At 41.2% G+C, this 19,235-nt stretch overlaps 3 protein-coding genes across 5 annotated transcripts; 2 read left to right on the top strand and 1 right to left on the bottom strand.

Moving 5' to 3' along the window:
- Positions 1-143: 143 nt before the first annotated feature.
- Positions 144-7,006, top strand: LOC307271217 (rab5 GDP/GTP exchange factor-like). The gene is made up of 9 exons (XM_080053623.1): positions 144-221; positions 899-1,093; positions 1,226-1,392; positions 1,820-1,989; positions 2,580-2,661; positions 2,782-2,914; positions 3,197-3,288; positions 3,397-3,653; positions 4,386-7,006. Exons 2-9 carry the CDS (start codon positions 921-923, stop codon positions 4,830-4,832), a joined length of 1,521 nt encoding a protein of 506 aa, XP_079909749.1. The 5' UTR covers positions 144-221; positions 899-920; the 3' UTR covers positions 4,833-7,006.
- A 1,088-nt stretch (positions 7,007-8,094) lies between these two features.
- On the top strand, positions 8,095-10,716 carry LOC307271375 (high affinity immunoglobulin gamma Fc receptor I-like). 3 transcript variants are annotated; one of them, XM_080053802.1, is made up of 6 exons: positions 8,095-8,124; positions 8,218-8,253; positions 8,470-8,757; positions 8,948-9,220; positions 9,757-10,032; positions 10,150-10,716. In XM_080053802.1, exons 1-6 carry the CDS (start codon positions 8,100-8,102, stop codon positions 10,461-10,463), a joined length of 1,212 nt encoding a protein of 403 aa, XP_079909928.1. In that variant the 5' UTR covers positions 8,095-8,099; the 3' UTR covers positions 10,464-10,716. The 3 variants fall into 3 exon arrangements, with proteins under 3 accessions (XP_079909928.1, XP_079909930.1, XP_079909929.1); XM_080053804.1 differs by having other exon boundaries at positions 10,187-10,392; XM_080053803.1 differs by having other exon boundaries at positions 9,757-10,042; positions 10,150-10,392.
- A 1,703-nt stretch (positions 10,717-12,419) lies between these two features.
- otol1b (otolin 1b) lies at positions 12,420-14,740 on the bottom strand (the record flags this gene model as incomplete). The annotated part of the gene is made up of 4 exons (XM_080024714.1): positions 12,420-13,318; positions 13,404-13,475; positions 14,181-14,270; positions 14,362-14,740. 4 exons carry the CDS (start codon positions 14,738-14,740, stop codon positions 12,420-12,422), a joined length of 1,440 nt encoding a protein of 479 aa, XP_079880840.1.
- Between the last annotated feature and the right edge of the window lie 4,495 nt (positions 14,741-19,235).

Here is a 19,235-nt window from a genome sequence, read left to right as displayed (position 1 = left end):
TTGCAATGATAAATGAAACCTGAACTTCAACAATACAAGGAATAATATGGAGCTATTGCAATGTGTAAACGCTAGGCGGCGATAAACTTTTTGACCTAATTTGTAAAACACCAATTTCAAAATCTGAGAAGAAGAAAGTGACAGACAAAATGGCCGTGGGACAAAGCTCAGTGGTGTAAACATCCGCCAACTGTATTCTGGAGCTGGAACCGGAGGATAAGGTTACAGCTTTTTTGACTTTCGCTTTTGCGAATGAGCGTTTATGTCCACACAAAAGTCACGTAGCCAACCAAGGGCATCTTATTTACACGACGTCAACTTGGCTAGTTACCTAAGTCTGCTGTCTTAGCTGTGAACTTAGCTTAGGTAAACACTGGGAGCTAGCTGTAGACTAGCTTAGTTTATTTATTTCGCGTTTTTCAATACGAAACAAACCTCGCAGTGCAACCATCACTTGTCCGACGAAACTATACAATATATCCATCTTTGTTTCGGAGAAGAATATTCTATTAAAGCTGCTGCTCTGTTAGTTCAGTGCTGCGAGACCCAGCCCCTGGCTATAACAGCTAATGCTAACAAATAACCAGATAGGTCAAAGCTGGAGAAAAATGTGATTTCCCCATAAAGAGGAATCCAATAAGTAGTAGTCAGAGCTTTGATTTACCATGCCACAACAAATAACTGCATCATTAAGAAGAAAGTGTCTGATAAACAACTTGTGGTGAAATTTAGGATCTAAATACTCAATTCGTCTCTTGGAAGTTGTTTACAATTTTGAATGGATTAATGAGCTCAGAGGCACTTTCTGTTGTCATGCACAGTTTTGGTCACCGTCTTTATTTGTCTTACAGTACTCTCTGTCATCGGTTGTTAACTTTCTACTGCCCCCCCCCTGTAGTCTTTGAAACCTTTGGTGAAGGATGATGAGCCAGCGGCGTGGGATCCATCTGGACCAATCAGAGCTGCTTTGCAAGAAGGGCTGTGGTTTTTATGGAAACACTGGCTGGCAGGGCCTGTGCTCAAAATGCTGGCGTGAGGAAAATCAGCGAGAAAAGCAAAAACAGATTCAAGAAGATTGGGCACTTGCTGAGAGGTTTGTCTTTCTCTGTTTCAAGTGTAGTGTTATTATTATTCTGGATTCTTATCCCTTGTTTTCCTTGGCTTGCCTGTGTCCGTCTGTCCATCTAACGACTTTCACCGTTGTTCTGTCTTTCCTCCTTCCCAGGCTTCAGAAAGAGGAAGAGGAAGCCTACAGACATCAGAAGGCCCAATCACAGTCCAACATTGCGCCCTTCAGCAAGTTTGAGGAAAGAAAAACAAAGGAAAAGTCCAGCAAAGTCCACACAGTCACAAAGTTTTTTAGTCCTTCCACAAAAACAGCATCAAAAAAAGGTACTTACCATTGCTCAAACGTAAGAGTTATTAACTTAACCTATTCTTTATTTATTTATCGTTTTCTAATGCTGTCATTATCAAGTAGTAGAGATGGAGGATTCTATCATTATTTTCTTTTGCTTAGTTTTCCTCTGCCGGTATTTTAGCAGAACTGTTTCTGGTGACCTGTTTTACTGGAAAAACATCACTGAAGAAAAAAAAAATTGGGTCACTGAAACTTTTGCTCAATAATCTATTTTTGATCGAGGGAAGTTTTAACCACTTCCCCAGATTTAATTGATGAACCCTCACACACTTTGGGGTTAAAAGCGGCTATTAGGCCACAGCACAAAACCACCACCGCATGTGGCAAGGGATTTTAAGAGAAAATGTCTGAAAGAGTTTGTAAGTTTCATAAAAGCTAAGTTCAATGTCTTTCCCCCAGATGCTGGTCCTTTTGACGCGCAGTCCCCCAGCTCCTCTTCAGGCCGGCATTCCTCTGTGGACAGTGACCATGCAACGCGAGAGTTCATTGATTTTCTCAAGCCTCTGAAGTCTGGCAGGGAGATCTTCAAACAGTGCAGAGCCTTCACTGAGAGCATGGTCTATAAGCGGGTGAGCTAAATTGGATTATTTGTCACGTTTTTGTGTGCTAGAGGGTCAAAATGAGCTTGAAGGAACCACTTAATCATTATGTATTAATCGTTCTGCATGCCTGGATTACTTGTTAACAAATTGCTTTTACTTAAAGAGGACATATTATAGTAATTTCCGAGTCTTTGTTTTTTTAGAGCAGCTTGATATGATTGACTACACAGTACACTGTGTAGACCTTTGGGAATCGCCCTCTTTCTACCATACATCGTTTAACATGATGATATGACATTTATCGTTTAGAAAAGACGGAAAAGCATAATAAGTTGATTTTTGGTTGAACATCGTTTTTAAAGTTCAACGACATTGATAGCAACACTGATATCTTTCAATTAAATGCAATTGCAGTTCACCATTGTCTACGTTCTACCATTATTCTGCTGCTACTGTTTCATTACCATCTGTCCTGATTTTTTGTCCCACTCATCGTTAAATGAAACAATCTTCTAATATTGCCCGAACTCAAAGTCTAAATACGTAGAGATATTGTTTTTGGCATGACTTTGTAAGTTACTATAAAATGTGTTTGATAATTTCCTTTCCTTGTTCAGGACATGGCTGCCGATGAGCTGTCAGAGTGTGTGCAGGACTTTTACCAAAACCTTTCTGATCGCCTCCTGACCCAGTTCAAAGGTACTGCTTGAATCGTAGCCTCAAGAAGAATTGGCTGTAAACAAAATGAACAGTGAATATCACTAACGTCATGAAGCCCTTGGCCTGTATAGCTTTGACCTTTTGTGCCTCTGTTCATAGGTTCCTCAGATCAGGTAGAGAGCGTTATGGATCAAGTAGAGAAGTACATGATGACTCGACTCTACAAGGAAGTCTTCTGTCCAGAGACCACGGACGATGAGAAGAAAGACCTGGCCATTCAGAAGAGAATCAGGTTAGCAAACAAAAAGTTGTAGTAAAGCTTGATTGAAATGACGACAATCGGGGGGCGCTCCAGTGGCGTAGTCGGTAGAGCGCGTATCATATAGGCTCACTCTGTGGTCGCGGGTTTCGAATATGACCCGTGGACTTTTTTCTGCACGTCATCCCCCTCTCTCTCTCTCTCCCCGTTTAAACTCTTTACTCTCTGACTTGAACTGTCAAATAAAGGTCGAAAAGCATCTAAAAATAGATAAATGATGACAATCTGCGAGTAACCCCTTGTGTCCTCTTCCAGATCCTTGCATTGGGTCACCATTGAGATGCTGGTTGTTCCTGTAGACGAGGAGATCCCTGAGGCCTCTGACAGCGTAGTCAAAGCCATCACAGGTGAGTCTTGTTTCCTTTTTCTTTTCTTTTTTTATCTTGGTGGTAGAGATCAAGTAATATTTTCTGACACCACATCTTATCTTTTGCAATCCGCCGCATCATTTCAAGATGTGATCGAAATGGATTCGAAGCGCGTGCCCAAGGACAAGCTGGCGTGCATCACGCGCTGCAGCAAGCACATCTTCAACGCCATCAAAATCACCAAGAAAGAGGCTGCGTCTGCGGATGACTTCCTCCCCACGCTCATCTACATCGTGCTGAAAGCCAACCCTCCGCGTCTGCAGTCCAACATCCAGTACATCACCCGCTTCTCCAACCCCAGCAGACTCATGACTGGAGAGGACGGTTACTACTTCACTAATCTGGTGAGAAAACCACTGCACGCTTGATTGGGTTTATATTGTTTATCGGTGTTTATACCTATGCTGTTGAACAGGTGATAAGATGATTCTATTATTTTATCATAAACTGGCAACTGAACCTTAATTACTTAATCTTTATTTTGAAAACCTCTTGCTTCAATATACTGTTGTTTACTCCTGTGTTCTGGTAGCAAAGTGGGAAAAATGTGTTAACCACACATTACCTCCTGCAATTAACTGAGTGTTGAAACATTGTTGTTCAAATCTTTGAAACATTCTTAAATACTTTTAAGTTCTTTAGCAGTTTTGCGGCATTCATAGATTAACAAGAGATACACAATACAGGGATGACACGAAGGAAAGAAGGGAGAGAGATGGAACATAACAAATATCAAAGTTACCTGGCTGGACACGAATGTTACGGTTCAGAGTCAGTGCCTTAATCTAAGTAATCCACTGATGTTTTACATTCAAATTCAACTGTAAAAGCCTTAAAATATTACAGCTCTTTGTTATGCTGTTCTTCTGGTGTCATCTGTCAACAACTGAATTAATTTGTATCTTGTTGTTATTGTAAATTGGTCACGTTCACTGCTCCAATTGGGTCTAAAGTCTAAAGAGTGAATGTGGGGCACCTTACTAGGGCGAGTGATAAAGTTTCATGTCCTCTCTGTTTCAAATGTCCAATAAACCCCAAATTCATAGTTTTCCGCTGACCCTCTCCCCTCTCCCCAGTGCTGCGCGGTGGCCTTCATTGAGAAGCTGGACGGCCAGTCTCTGAACCTAAGCTCTGAGGAGTTTGACCTGTACATGTCGGGCCAGGCCTCCCCCAGCTGGCCTCTAGCCCCTGGAGCCTCCTCCTCCTCCCCAGGCAGCGCAGCGCTCACTCAGGTCCACACAGGGCTGGACCTGCTGACGGGGCTCGGGGAAAGGCAGGAGCGCGTCATGGAGAAGGCCCGACAGCTGGAGAGCGACCTCATCGACTGGACGGACGAGGTGGAGCAGAAGGTGCAGAGCGTTCTGGAGAGCTTTCCACCAGAGACCCAAGAGGACCCTCCCGCCACAGCCACAGCTAGCGGGACCGCTGCTGCTGCTGCTGCTCCATCGTCGGCCATAGACGCAGATAACGTGGAGAATGAGCTCCTGCCCCCGCCACTGACACCACAAGTGTTTGCTGGTTGATGCGAGGAAGGGGGAAAGAAAATCCCTTAGGCGCTTTCCTCCACCCTCCCCACCTTTTCCCTTTGCCGTTAAACTTTGCTGTCCATATACAGCAAACCTCCAATATGGACCCTATTTCACTCCAGCCATCTCTATTCCATCCATCCATTGTCCCATAGGCCCCTGAAAATACACTGAACAGTAGCAGAACTGTTGTATTTAAGGAATAGTTTGGGCAGTTTGGGAGGCACTGTACTTTCTTGGAGTGTTAGGTAAGAAGATTAAAAAAAACCTGTGTGTACAGTTAATATGAAGCTGCATTCAGTTAGGTAAGCTTAGCATAAAGGCTGGAAATAGGAGGGAACAACAGCTAGCTGACTGTCTGCCTTCAAACACCTCTAACGCTCACTTATTGACACAATTAGATCTATTTTGTCTAGATTGTGTCTTCTCATCTAACTCTTGAAGGAAAAAAAATACATCTCCCAGAATGTCCCAAAGGCCTTGTACAGTCCAAGCGTTGACTTTCTTCTTATTACAGTTTCAGTGCAGTTTCAGGATAGACCTGTGCTGCCATCTTTAACCCAAACATGTCCCTTTGGTGTTCCCAACCCCCTCCCGCCCCCAAAGTGAGATGTGCAGGGTAACCTTCCACAGTGTGAGGTCCAGACCAGAGTCATCCTGACAAGATGCCCCCTCCACCTCAACTGGCTCCTTTTAATGACTCCACTCCCAAGTTCTCTCAAAGTCATCTGATGGTCTCTCCATAAGGGCACCTTCAGCGTCTCAGTACTTCTTCATCCTGGTTGTTATTGTTACATTTGTGCAGAGGAGATAAATGTGATGGGATGGGATTTTTGTTTTTGTCATTGTTCAGACAAAGTTTTTGTTGTTATGTTGTGATGTCCTCCAGGTGTGAATTGAGAAAACTTTAAGCTCAAAGTTGGAAAGTGCCCCCAAGTAACATCTACTAAGTAACATACCAAGAATTTTCAGTAAAGTTTTTGGGAAAGGATATTGAAAGAATCTGAGCAGTGCGAAACTTGACTTCCCCTCCCACTAAAATAACCCTCAAGCTCATGCTCGTGATTTGTGATGTACACTGTGTATTTCGCTGTATGCAAGGAAGTATTCGAGAGAGTGCGTGTGGCGGCTGTGCATGCGAGCACATTCGTGTGTGTGTGTGTGTGTGTTGCATGGACATGTTCCGTTAATGTTTTTCATGCCAGACCTCTCGCTCCAGTCATAAGCTGGATGTACAGAAGTGATTTTATTTTTCTATAGAGTGGCAGATATCAATTCTTTTGGATGCAATAGGATACATTGATCCTGTAATATTTACAGTACTACTCTTGTTTAAGAACATTGCTTGAAGACATGTTACATGAATTCTAATGATTCAAAAGTAAAATTTTCATCTATTCATTAAACTTCTCAAGAGGGTTTCATAAGCATGTCCCATTTTAAAAAAAATATTTAAAAAAATTATGTTTTTAGGTGTTTTTTTTCTTTCTTTCTTTTTAACTGTTGGATTAAGAAGGAAAGACAAGAAACAGATGGCGTTGTTTTCCCCTAGATACAAAAGAACACATTTAGAAACACTCCTATGGCTGGTTGCTTTACTAGTTCAGAAGATCATTACGTAACCAATTGAAGCACTTTTCTTCTGTTTGATTCTGTTTGAAGGCTCTTAATTTAGAAGTACCTTTTAATGAAGGATTGAATGGCTATATTCAGCTGAAAGCATAAGTAGTGAGAGCAGTATTGTGGACTGTTGCAACACAGATGTCTAAGTCATTGTATTTGACAGTCATGTAGTGGAAGAAATATTTGGGAGAGTTGTATGTTTGTTTTCCTTTGCTCATGGGCTAAGAGTCACTTATGTTGCTAGATTTGATTTTGATTTGATTTTTATTTTTTTGCACCAGTATAGTCAGTGTGCAGTTGCTCTCCAACTTTAGTTTGAGAAATGCAAACTTTAACAATAGCTTGAATAACTTTGTATTGCACTGTATGCAGAAGCCATTTATCAGGTATTTTAAAGAAGTTTAAAACATCATCTTTGTAACCTTATAGGTTTGTTATTGTATCTTGGGAGAAGGTAGCTCAATACTGTCTTTTATTTAAATGTAACTTATTGGGGCAGTATTGGTTTATTTGCATCTATGGGTGTGTGATAAGAAATAAAAATTTGAAATGCACGTGCAGTATCTGTTCATGATTTTGCAAGCTTGAATAAAAAATAAGAGATGACACAAAATTAACTATTCATACAGTTCTGTATCAAAGTGGAGAAATGAAAAGGAAAGTCAAAAGTTTAACAGTATAACAATTTAAGAACCATGAACAATCAATAGGCTCCTGTAGACTTAACAGTTTATGAATAGAGTAATTTCAGTTTTGCTTTATAGCCAAGAATAAAGGCCTTAAAGAGACTTTCCCCAGAGGGGAAGTTCTCATCTTACAGCATGCCAAACACAAGATGTACTTGAAAAGATGTGAACCTATCATTTTACTTATGGGACAAAATAAAATAATGCTTCATAAGTATTTGTAGTTTATTCAGTGCCAAAAATTACCCACTACTCATTGGAGAGAGATGTGAAATAAGCATTTACAGTATTTAGTCTTTTATCTAAACTGTATAGTGTTTTGTGATTTATTTTATCATTGTTTCCATATTTATTTCTCAATGAGCATTGCCAAATTGACACTGAAACCGAAATCAATCCTAAAGAAGATTGTGTCACTCTCACGTCCCTTTGTCTTTCTGTTGTGTATTTCCCAGGATTGAGGTAAACCTCAGATGAGTTTATATACTGGGTTGCCACATTATTAATATACAGTAACTATAAAAAAACATATATTAACTTTGATATAGCAAAAGATGGGGGTTGTTGTTTTTAAAAGAAATCCCCACAATAAAATAAAAAGTAATTCACAGACACACATACACTGCCTTTCAATACCCTCAACATACGGTTGTGACAATATGCCATGAATTCCTGCTAATTTAGTTTTATCTGTCTTGTCCTGTTTTGGCTGTCTTGAATACATATAAGTGTCAAGTCCCCAACATAATGTCATATCTCTCACTTGCTTATTTTAAAAATAATAAAAAATCCCCATCGCTTCTAAATATGCTTACAGTTTAAAATTAAACTTATGTCAGGAATAAACATTATTTCTTTAAAAAGGGGATATCCTGGGTGTTGTGTTATTTTCACTTCCCTCCCCTTTAGAAATAAAAGAATCTCCCTCAGTCTTTCTCACAAACGAGTGATCAAAATGGACCCGTTCATACCCCTCCTGAGTGAGTATCTTCCGTTCATTCGCAAAAATCTCAAAAAGTTAACATTTTGTTTATCTACTCTAACTTGTACTTGACTATTTTCCCTTTTTTCAGTTATTTCAGTACTACCCCAGCTTGTAGTACCTCAAGGTATTTCCCTTATATTTTCACAATTAATGCAAGAAATAGAACAACTTCACATAATATAACATAACATTTTATACGCTTTTTAATATAATCAATATGTGAGCTTATATAATATTTCAGCTGTTGACAAATTGCACATTAACGTTCTTTAAAATGCGGATGATTAAGATCCTTTTGAATTGCCCTCCCTAGCAAAGCCATCTGTATTTGTCTCCATAGCCCCTGTTGCCTCGTTCAGAGCTGTACTTGAGATGGTGTCAGGCAGCTCCAGGGTCTTCTCTGGGGAGAGTGTCCGTCTGAAGTGCAGCATTCCCAACCTCCACAATTCCGTTTGGACTTACAGGTGGTTCAGGGGATCAGAGCAGCTCCCACATTTAGGTCAGCACCTCTTTCTGTGGAAAACCAAAGTTCAAGATGGTGGGAAGTATTACTGCCAGGGAGTGAGGGACACAAAAGTGGGAGACATACTCACCATTCAGAGTCTTCCTTTGGAGATCAACGTGGATGGTAAGATCTTAGTATTACTAGAAACCTCCTTGATTCTCAGGACAGTACCCCTTCTTCCAGTTTTATATTTGCTACAGCTTTTGCCACTTACTGCCCTGAGCTTCTTTTCAATGACAGCATATTGTTGTGAAAGTCAACATAAGGCTACAAAATGTTTGAGATAATGCTCCTCTCTGTGCACTTTGTTCAGGAGGTTGGGCGATTCTGCAAGTCCCACTTGGTCCCAGCCTCGTTGGAGACACCTTAGAGGTCACATGTCGCGTCCGAGGCGGTCCCAAACTTCATGAGGTTATTGTGTACAAAGATGGTGTCGAAGTTATGAGACAACGGGGCCTCAGCCCACATTTCAACATGACCATCTTGAGCCTGGAGCAGCAAGGAATGTATTCGTGTAGGGCTTCTTGGGACAAAGTGAGACAGACACACTCTGTCATTTCAGCTGACGCTCCATTGCAAGTTTTAGGTGAGTTTATATACTGGGTTAAATGGGATGGCTTTGGTTGAGGTTGCAGGAGTCATATGTAAAATGATATCTTTTATAATCCATACAAAACTAAAGTTTGAAAAAAAAACTATTGTGGTTGTGGGTATAAGGTGCTGGACTATATCTCGTCAAGGAGCAGTGATTTAGTTACTTGGTGGAGTCTTGGTTCAACTGTTGTCAGACGTATAACCACCTGTAAAACCACAAATAGTTTTTACACCTACCTTGAACAGTAAATATTAGTCTACAGCCAGATGGTTAAGCTTAGCACAAAGACCGGAAATGGCTGGAGACAGCTTCTATTCAAACAAACCAAATCTGTTTATCAAAATCTCATACATCAGTTTTTTTATGGATTAAACAAAATAGATCATTAATTAGATCTTTAGAGTTTCTGTAAAGAAACCTGTCCCTATACTCAATATCCAAAAATAGGGGAGAAACGATTCTCTAGGAACCTTTTTCAACTCTTCATATGATTCAGTAATGTTTCCTCTTCTGTTGCTCTCTCTCAGAGATTCTGTCGGAGCCAGTTTTGGAGATTGTTGCAGACAATGACCTAACTCCAATGAATAAGATGACGCTCATCTGCCACATACAATACAACGCCCGAGCTCCCGCCCCTCCAGTTCACTACTATTTCTACAAGAATGACGACCGTCTGGGTACAGCCACCTCTAAAAACTATGATCTGGTCATGATGTCTCCCGGTCAGTACAGCTGCAAGGCCAAGGTTCCTGAGTTGGACATCTACAGGTGGAGTCAGCCCCAAAGCTTTAAACAAGGGACAGGTAGTGAGAAGTAAATGTTAACATTTTAACTTGCTTTTTCTGAATTTGTCAGAATTGTGGAAAACAATGCACAGCAGTTGTGCAACTTCTGAGTTCAACTTGTCTCTGACCCAATAGAAATACAGAGAATGATGCCCCCGATTCTTCACCGCAGAGACCCATGGCCTTTGGCTCCCCCAGTTTCCACCCCAGACCACTCCCAGCCTCCTGTAGCTGAACCAGCCACGGCCCGGCCCTCCCCTCGCCCATCTACCGCAACTCCTACTTTTATTCAGCCTACTGCTGTGAGCACCCCATCCTCAGCTTATCGACTGCTGAAGCCCTCACAGCGAATTCCAAATACTGTGCTATCTACAGTCCAGTCTCTCAACCACACTGCTACCCCAGAACCGGCCACTATATTGGAGGGATCGGGTGACATGTCTCTCTAGACTCTTTCTTTTCGGTGACAAGTTCATCATACATGATGCTACTCACCATTGCACAAAAAGGATTCTAAATCACAGTTTTGATGTGCAGCTGCCATATCTTTAGCTATCTGATATCAATCACACGTACAGGGCCATTGTACTGTCAGTGCTCACTTTTTTTAATGATTAATTGTGGAATATTAATTATACAGATTCACATTATTAACTCCATATGTACAAAACTAACTGCATCAATGGTGTTAACTAACTGTTGGTTAAAACAAATAAAGCATTGCATAAATGAGAAGTAAGAGTGTTTTTCTTTAATTGGCACAATCTCTTTTTACAACCATATTGTACAGAAATTTCTACTTGCATATAAGACGCATCGGTATAATAACATAACATTGATTCTTGAGAAGCGAGACAAGAGACCGTCTTCCAATATTAACTGCTGTTATGTTTAAAAGTAAAACATTTTAAAATTGTAGATGTTATTAGGGATTAAGAATAGAATGTCTGGAGCACAATTATCCCCTTAGTTTAATTTTATCATTATTATGTCAAATATATGACATGTTAATTTGTTATCTTCTCACGACGTCCAAAACAGTGTGTCCACAGAGAAGGGTTCAATCATTCATATGCAATAAACCTATTAGAAATGTACTTTAATTATTAAAAATAGCTTTTTTCATCAAAAGCAACACTAAATAATCTCTTATATCAATAAAAACTGTTTTTCTACAACACATTCATGTTTTATAAGGTGGTGGAACACTTTTTGTCACCACCGTCAGATAATCCATTAAAATGTAATAAAATCAGTCAAAATAAGGGGCAGCTGTCACTATGAAGGACCTCTTGTCACATTCTACCTCTGCAGAGTACATTAGAGTCAGATACGTGTTGTAGTTTTAGAATATTTTACATTCCAAATCTTGAAAGTCCTGCGTCACAACCATGATACGTCAACACCAACTTACAATTAATTGAAATGTTTCGATAATTTTATTTTCCTGAAGTAGTTCATACTAGCACCTATCATCAACAGAAAAACCAAATGGCTACTAGAAAAACTCCATTTGTTCTGTTGAAACGTTAAATATGTCAACACCGTCAGATGTCAAAAAAATGTATAGTCGTATACATTTTGAAAATATTTTTTTTAGCCGCTGTCAGTCTTGGTGAATATTTGTGATCACTATACACCTCATGGGTCTAGCATAAATTGAGGGAAAATTAATTAATTTGTGTTTTTGGTGTCTGATGGTGTTGACACAAAATAAGGAATGGCAAGGTATTTTTGTATCCATTTTGATAAAAAAGGACAAAAGCTGGGAGGTTGTGTCAAAGCTTAGCTCAGTAGCTTAGTATATGTTGGATACATACATGTAATTTAATTTTCCTAAACATAAGGTTTACATTGTTTCAACATTGCACCCTGATTTATCCCACTTCTCAAGAATCACTGATAAAACGGTTGATTTACAGTAAGAGTAATAATACAGTTTAAGTATACAGTAATATTGTTTGTTAACTTAAAGGTGCACCATGTAGTTTCAGAGGAGGGTAATTAGTTTACATGTGCAGATCCTGCTGTTAGTTTACCAAACATGCCGAGATCAGAGTGTGACGAAGACATAGCAAAAGAGACTGCAGTGTACAATGAGGAGGAAGATGGGAAGCACAAAGAATGAGTTGATGAAGGAAACTTTTCTGGTCAAACAAGTGAGGTGAGGGTGATGTTTTCATGATGTTTACCTGAGGGCAAAACTAAAGGTAGACCTTGAATACAATAAACATGGTCTTAACATTACCAGTGCATACATTTTCAGACTAGTGCACAGTACACCTGTCGAGCAGTTCATTAGCAATGACTACAGTGTAGTAGTAGCACCACGGGTATTTGGCCTCTTCATGAATATAGTCAAGGTGTTACTGTGTAGTAGGATAAAAAATCATTTGAGTATAGTGTCAGGCTTTGTCTGAGTAAAGCAGGAATCCGGAGAAGATGCTGTCATCCTCACTGCTGGCATATGCCCCATTCCAGTCTCTGAGTGTCTCCATCCACACCTGATCACCCACCGCCAGCTGCAGCACCACAAGGGTGGACGCCTGGTCGATGTCTTGGCCGTACAGTGAGTCCCGTGTCCTCACCCGCCGTGCCCCGTTCACTACCAGTGTGGCTCGCAGTGGCTGATTGCGTACTGTGATTTGAAAAGAGAAGACGTAAACCCCGGAGTGGACACATGTAAAGCTGCTGGAAGTGACGTTAAAGTGGTTCTCTTCGTTGTAGAAGATTTTATCAAAGCGGATTGGTAAGCCAGAGGGAGGGAAGGACTTTCTTGGAGAGATACCCACACTGAAAGCTGAGCGTTTCTGGGGCTCCCATGATCCTTTAGCTCCTTTGAAACCACGAATGCCCCGATCACCTCTCACCCCAGGGTAACCTCTGTCCCCCTTTGGCCCAGTCATCCCTCTTATGCCAAGTGGTCCCTGAGGTCCCCTAAACCCTGGCTCTCCTTGTGGTCCAGGAAGTCCTGGATCCCCTCTGACGCCTACAGGACCAGGTGAACCGTGCTTGCCGTTCATTCCTGGAATGCCCATCGTTCCCGGGATGCCAGAATGCCCGGGGTCCCCTGGCTCGCCCTTCTGTCCTCTATCCCCGAACGTGCCACATTCCCCCTTATCTCCCCTGTCTCCCTTAGCACCCTGAGAAACAGCCTCTCTTGAAGGTCCAGCTGGACCCTCTTTTCCCGGTGCTCCCTTTTCACCAACAGTCCCATTCTGGCCCGGTTCCCCTTTCTCCCCACTATCACCTCTGACACCTTGAAACCCTATTCCACCTCTCTCACCTTTTGAGCCAACTTCACCTGAAAGGTAAAAGGAAACAGTTACAGAATTATTAAAAGTCTGGAAATATAAAATAATTCAACAATCACCTAAACAAGTTTGCACCTTTTTGTCCTGGTTTCCCTGGGACTCCTGGTGATCCACCTGTCCCACTGATCCCTCTCTCACCTTTTTCCCCTAAGAGATTAACAACAACAAAAAAAGGAAAATAAATTAACAATATCCAACATAAGCAATATGAATATTTATTATCCTTTTTTTTATTCAATTCAATTTATTTAAAAGGCCTACATAGCACAGGCCAAGAGACCTGAGTGGTCAGTGGGCTAAAATGACTAGGTGTTCAAATTATCTCTGCACAAATCTTTATCAAAGCAAACCGACTATGCTGAATTCCCATTGTTGACCAAATCATTAGTTTTTAGCAGTGGAGCTCCCCTCACTGGTGAGTCAGAGCATCTCACTTCCTCTCAAAAGCATATCACACAGTGAAAGCCACAGAAACAATCATAAACTGATAACACACTTGTAAATTATAGGCTGCTGAGCTATTATGCCTAATGTACATTGCTTGACTGGGTTGAGGTTTTAGCTGAACTGCTTGTAAAATCTTTGACTTGCAGCTGACTTAATGTACTACCGAACTGACGACAACCTGAATAAGTATTGAATATTGCGGTTGTGTAAACGACGATGCATTCACTTGCTGTTGTACGTACTGAAGTGTAATGGGTCCCTGGGCTTTATGTGTCGGTTCCCTGGGGTCCAATACCTCCTCAATGATATGATAAGATACGTATCTTCCGCATTCTTGCCATATTTGATCCTCAAATATTTTGCATTTAGCTATTTTATGTACGTATTCAATCATATTACACTCACCTGTGTCTCCCCTTAACCCCATAGGACCACTAATTCCTGCTTGTCCAGGTAAACCAGCTTCTCCTGTTATGCCTCTTTCACCTGTTGGCCCTAGAAAAGACAACATAATCAATTCAAAATTCTGAAAGCAAGCATTCAAACAAACAAACTAATTGATTAAATTACAGAAATATTATTATACCTGGCAGGCCTCTGTCTCCGATTGGCCCCCTGGGGCCTCTTTCAGGTGGACAGCACTCACAGAAGTTGAAATAGCACTCGTTGTAATCTATGGTGTAGTTCTCTGAGCCAACACCAGGGGGCTCAGTGCTCTCTGTGTGGTAGATGGTCTTCTCTGTGGTGGGCAGGGGATGGGGCTCCACGGGTTTTACGCTTGGCACTGTCTTGTGAGTCTTGGGCATGCTGGTGGTCACAGGGTTGTGCATGGTGATCTGAGGGATGGGCTTCTTGGTGTACTGGTACTTTGGCTTCTGTGTAGTCTTTGCTTCAGCGAATGACACCACAGTGAGTGTAACCACAAGTAAACCCACAAGGGTTGACTGACTGGAGAAAGTCCTCATGGTTGACAGGGATCTGAGAACAGATGAGTTCATACATGACAATGTTCTTCCCTTCGTCTGCACTAATTTCATTTTCCATGTTCTTTGAGAAAAGATGTTACAAAAGTAGCACATGCTGATAAGCAGTCAACTGTATATATGCATTCTCACATTCAAATCACTCAGTAGTAATCAATGATGCTATCGCTCCTCTTGTCTACTGTCATTCTCAGTAAATTTTATACAAATATGTATTTTTCTCTGTCTCTCTAGCTCCACTTGTACATTTCCACATCACAATTTTCCAGTTACAGCTATATTGATCACATAACGGTCATAGGCCATTGTCAGATAAGTATGCTGTTTGACCATTCATAGCTGATGGTATAGTCAATTATCCTACTACAATGTTTGACTGCAATGAAGGCAGGTACAAACATTTCAGCACGCTCCTCTACTTAAATATCTTTAACTTCTTGACACACATCCTAATCATTTTACCAGATCACACATCATGCTGACATTCAACTTTCTGTGCTAAATGTTTGATTTAAGAAAACTGAAAAGACTCACCCAGTTATGCATAAGTGGTATGGTCATTTATCCTCTCTAGCGGGCTCTTGGAGGCAGCACAAGTCACTCCAGGTCTCTCTGATATCTCTGCCAGGTTGGGTCGAAAGAACATACCCACCAATGAGGGTGTTTGCTGGAAGCACAGGGGGAGGTCTGAAATCCAACTATGGCAGGCTGGAGCCGACCCAAGGAGAACCACTGTGCTGTGGCCCATTCTCTGTACCCCTGTTGTGTAGAAAGGTGCTTTTGTGACACAGGATACAGAGCCCGTCAGGAGCACTCCCTTGCTGCGAGCTAGGCGAGGAGCAAAGGCCATGGGGCAATGGGTCATCCGATATGGGAGGCATTCCTCCAACATCCATCCTACAACCCAGACTCTTACATGGGGACAATGCCAAGCAAAGAAAGTTCTCTGACAGAGGCCAGGGCATTTCAACAGCCTTTTTTCAAGGGTAGGTTTGGACACTTATTTTGCATGTAGTGGAAGATTTACCTTGTTTTTACTGTTCTGTAACTTGTATAGTACCCCTCAAAATCCTGCAAGTTGACCGTTTCTATTTCGTGTTTAGTACCACTTAGGTCTTTTAGAGTACATCTTCATGACAATATCTGCATTAATTTATTCAAACTGACTTAATAGTAGATCTGCTAACTGTCGGCAGCACAGGGAGCTCATCTACTGGTACTTGGTTAACATCCAGAAGAAAGCTTTAGCTCAAAGAGCATTGATAATCTCATCACTCAACAGCTGATAAACCTGAGCTGTTTGTCAAAGGAACCAGCTTATCGTCCCTAAATCAGTGCAGTTGCAATGCTTGCCCGATCACTGTGACCAACTTTATGCACATGAGCCTCTGAGGCTACTGGCAGCTCCATTTTATGATTCAAACTGTGTGGCTGGACAAAGAATCATTCTTACCGTGTAACAAGATAGCATTGGGTTTTTCATAGAGAAGTGATTTTCTGGTAGCTGTCTAGTCGAAACTCTCGACTTGCCAGTGACAAAGAATGCTTGAGCTGTGGACATGCCTCAGTTGTCAAAGACCTCACCTCCTCTGAGGGATCTATGACCAGCTATGAGTGAGCAGGAAGAAGGGAAATGAAATTTCGGGAAACAGAGAGGACTAAAGGTTGGCTGGATGGATGAGAGGGTTACCGAATAGGAGATGATTGTGTTTATTTACACCATTTGTATCTTCTAACATACACCTTTTTTCTTTAGCTCCCCAACTTCATTTAAAAGCTCTTCTTCCCACCAGCTCAGGTGAAGTATCCCTGACGTGCCCCTCTAAAGAAGACAAACAGATGTAGCGTCAGATATGCAGCTGAACCCTGAGAGAGAGTGGGGTTCCACTGGGGTTCTCCATGCCCAACCTCAACCCCATGATCTCCCAGCTCCATTCAGACCACACACAACAGTGGTGGTCAGCTTACCAGCTGGCCACAGAGGACCCAGGCACCACTCACCTGTCCGTTCATTTAACACTGGCACCGGCCCTGGCCTCAGCCTCAAGCCCCGCACACTATACAGCCAAGGATAAGGAAGAGTTAACTTACTCAGGGGGTGCAGCCGAGCAGAGAGAGGACCAAAGATGACTTGGATGGATGGAGGTGTATTGCCTTACATTAACCCTATCCATGTAAAGGAGATCTTGAAGCTGCAGTGAATGTGTTTAGTGTGAGAGAAGGCGAGAGTAAGACAATAAGATAGAGAGTTGTTTAGTGACAGACACAGCATCCAGTCTGTATGATTAGTCCCCTGCTGTGCTCACCAGTACTAATGTGGCCATAGACTGTTGTTGTTTTAGCAGTGGGACCTTATCAAAGAGAAATCTAGATCCTGCTGAATTAGCAACTAATGACTTTGGCAAGAGATCTGCTGGGAGCGGATTCATCTCATCTAGTGAGATCTGAGATGGAGCACAGAAAGCCTTTCTCCTGCCACACTTTCTCTGACGAGCCTCTGATGTTAGGAATTGGTTTCTAATGGGCTTGAGGTTGGTTATGTATGAACAAAGGCCTTTTCCCACAAGAGATAAGTGTTTAATTCTGTTTATAATTTAGTTTTCTATAAATCCCTCCTGAGTTTAATTTGATATTTCCTTTTCTGTTGTTATACTGATGCCCTCATCAGTTAATTGTAGCTTCAAACCATAGATTTACATGTTTCGATTTGCTTACTGAGAGTTAAATAAGAAGATTGATAGGCTAACACTGTCATGTCTGTCTGTTAATCATGCAGCTACCGCCAGTAGCTGGGCAGCTTAGCACAAAGACTGGAAACGGGGAAACAACTAGCCCAGCTCCATGCAATGGTCAATGTACAAATCCACCTTCTAGCTAAAGTATAAACACATTATATTGTGCTTTTTCTGGAAGTCTCTGCATGTTTCCTTGCGGTGGTGACTAGACTTGAGGAAATGACAGCTCTCAGCTACAAATATTCACATAACCATGCATAAAACCACACAAAATTTTAGTGGATAAAACAAACAAGAAAAAAGCGTACTTGGGTCGATAAAGAGGTGCTGGGAGTCAGATTGTGTGACCTTTGACAAAGCATGCAAAATTTTAGCCTGTTTCCAGGTAAGTGGCTGCTATATTTAATGATCATATATGAAAGTGACATCCATAATCTCATCTAACTCTCAACAAGAAAAAAAAGAGCTTAAAATATTTGTTTATGTTTTTTTTTTCTCCAGTATTTGAAGCTTGCTGCAGTGATGGATAAGCATTCCCAGCTCTGTTTCATACATCTTGAAATCACTGTTCTTTAGATTACAGGTGTAACAACACTGCTGCATCCTCATTGTACCTTTCCTTATACCCAACAATGGTCCAAGATTTAGTAAACCAAAACCCAAAACAATAAACACCCTAAAAGGTTCAAATTAACAACAAATATGCCTTTTAACGTCAGTCCTATACGTTTATTATTCACAATTCCCTCCACAGTAAAGTTCACCTAACAGACTTTTTGACCCTGTGAGGATCAGACAGGTTTGGTATTCATTGGAAAATAAATAAAAAAACTCAGTCCTTACCTTTGGTGTTTCACAATAAAATCTTCTTTGGTAAATGTCAAACATTCCGTCACAACAGTACACATTGAAGAAAATGTCCCTCTTTTCCATGAATACATAGCGGCATGCTTTTCAATGTGAACCAGGTCGTCTTAAGGAAAATAGTGATTGATGTAATGATGATTTTATTTGTGGAAAGATTATTGTCAAAGTCATTTGTACCCCATTGAGCAAAATACTATTTCTCAACCTGACCACATGATGGTAGACTTGTCTTAGGGTTAATCACAAGGATCCTTACAGTTACTGACCTTGATTTTTTTTGGTGTAACTGATAGGATTCCTGGTCAGACCACACAAAAAGTCATGGAATGAATTTGAGGTCTATATAAAACTCTAAAGCAGTTCATATCTTGATTTCTTGAATCTTTACAATTCTCACTATCCAGGTGATGATTAAGTATATTTAGGAAAACATTAAGCTACACTGCTCTTTTCCACCTTTCACTTTCATAGCACACCATGTTTTCATTGACCATGCAGGGTTTGGCTCCGGCTGTGGTTTCACGCCTTCCTCTGGGCTCAGGGTTTGGTTTTTATGAGGCCGACCCCTCCTAGAATCATATTGACTGATTCATATCTCAGATAGATAGACTGTGGAGCTCGGAGCTGTGTCATGAGGTGAATTCCCCCTCCATTTTTGATCAACAAAGCATGGAAATAATTGCACAATCATTCCAAATGCCACAGCACACACCTTGTCTTATTGCAAGGAGATCAGTCTAAAAAGAGAGGAAAAAATAACTTATCAATGTAATCTCAGCCTGTGCCTGATCTCTGTTGTGAATGGGATTCTATTCACCACTTAGACCATTGTGTGTTAACTGATATGCTTATTGTTTGCCAGCCTGGATTTCGGT

Source organism: Ammodytes marinus, assembly GCF_949987685.1.
Source record: "Ammodytes marinus genome assembly, chromosome: 3".
NCBI lineage: Eukaryota > Metazoa > Chordata > Actinopteri > Uranoscopiformes > Ammodytidae > Ammodytes > Ammodytes marinus.
This window is presented reverse-complemented; position numbering and strand designations above follow the sequence as displayed.

Coding starts and splice junctions, on each gene's coding strand:
- LOC307271217 (XM_080053623.1), top strand. CDS start 921: ATGATGAGCCAGCGGCGTGGGATCCATCTGGACCAATCAGAGCTGCTT. Junction 1,393..1,819: donor AAAAACAGCATCAAAAAAAG/GTACTTACCATT, acceptor TCTTTCCCCCAG/ATGCTGGTCCTTTTGACGCG. Junction 2,662..2,781: donor CCTCCTGACCCAGTTCAAAG/GTACTGCTTGAA, acceptor CTCTGTTCATAG/GTTCCTCAGATCAGGTAGAG.
- LOC307271375 (XM_080053802.1), top strand. CDS start 8,100: ATGGACCCGTTCATACCCCTCCTGA. Junction 8,254..8,469: donor CCAGCTTGTAGTACCTCAAG/GTATTTCCCTTA, acceptor TTGTCTCCATAG/CCCCTGTTGCCTCGTTCAGA. Junction 10,033..10,149: donor AAGCTTTAAACAAGGGACAG/GTAGTGAGAAGT, acceptor CTGACCCAATAG/AAATACAGAGAATGATGCCC.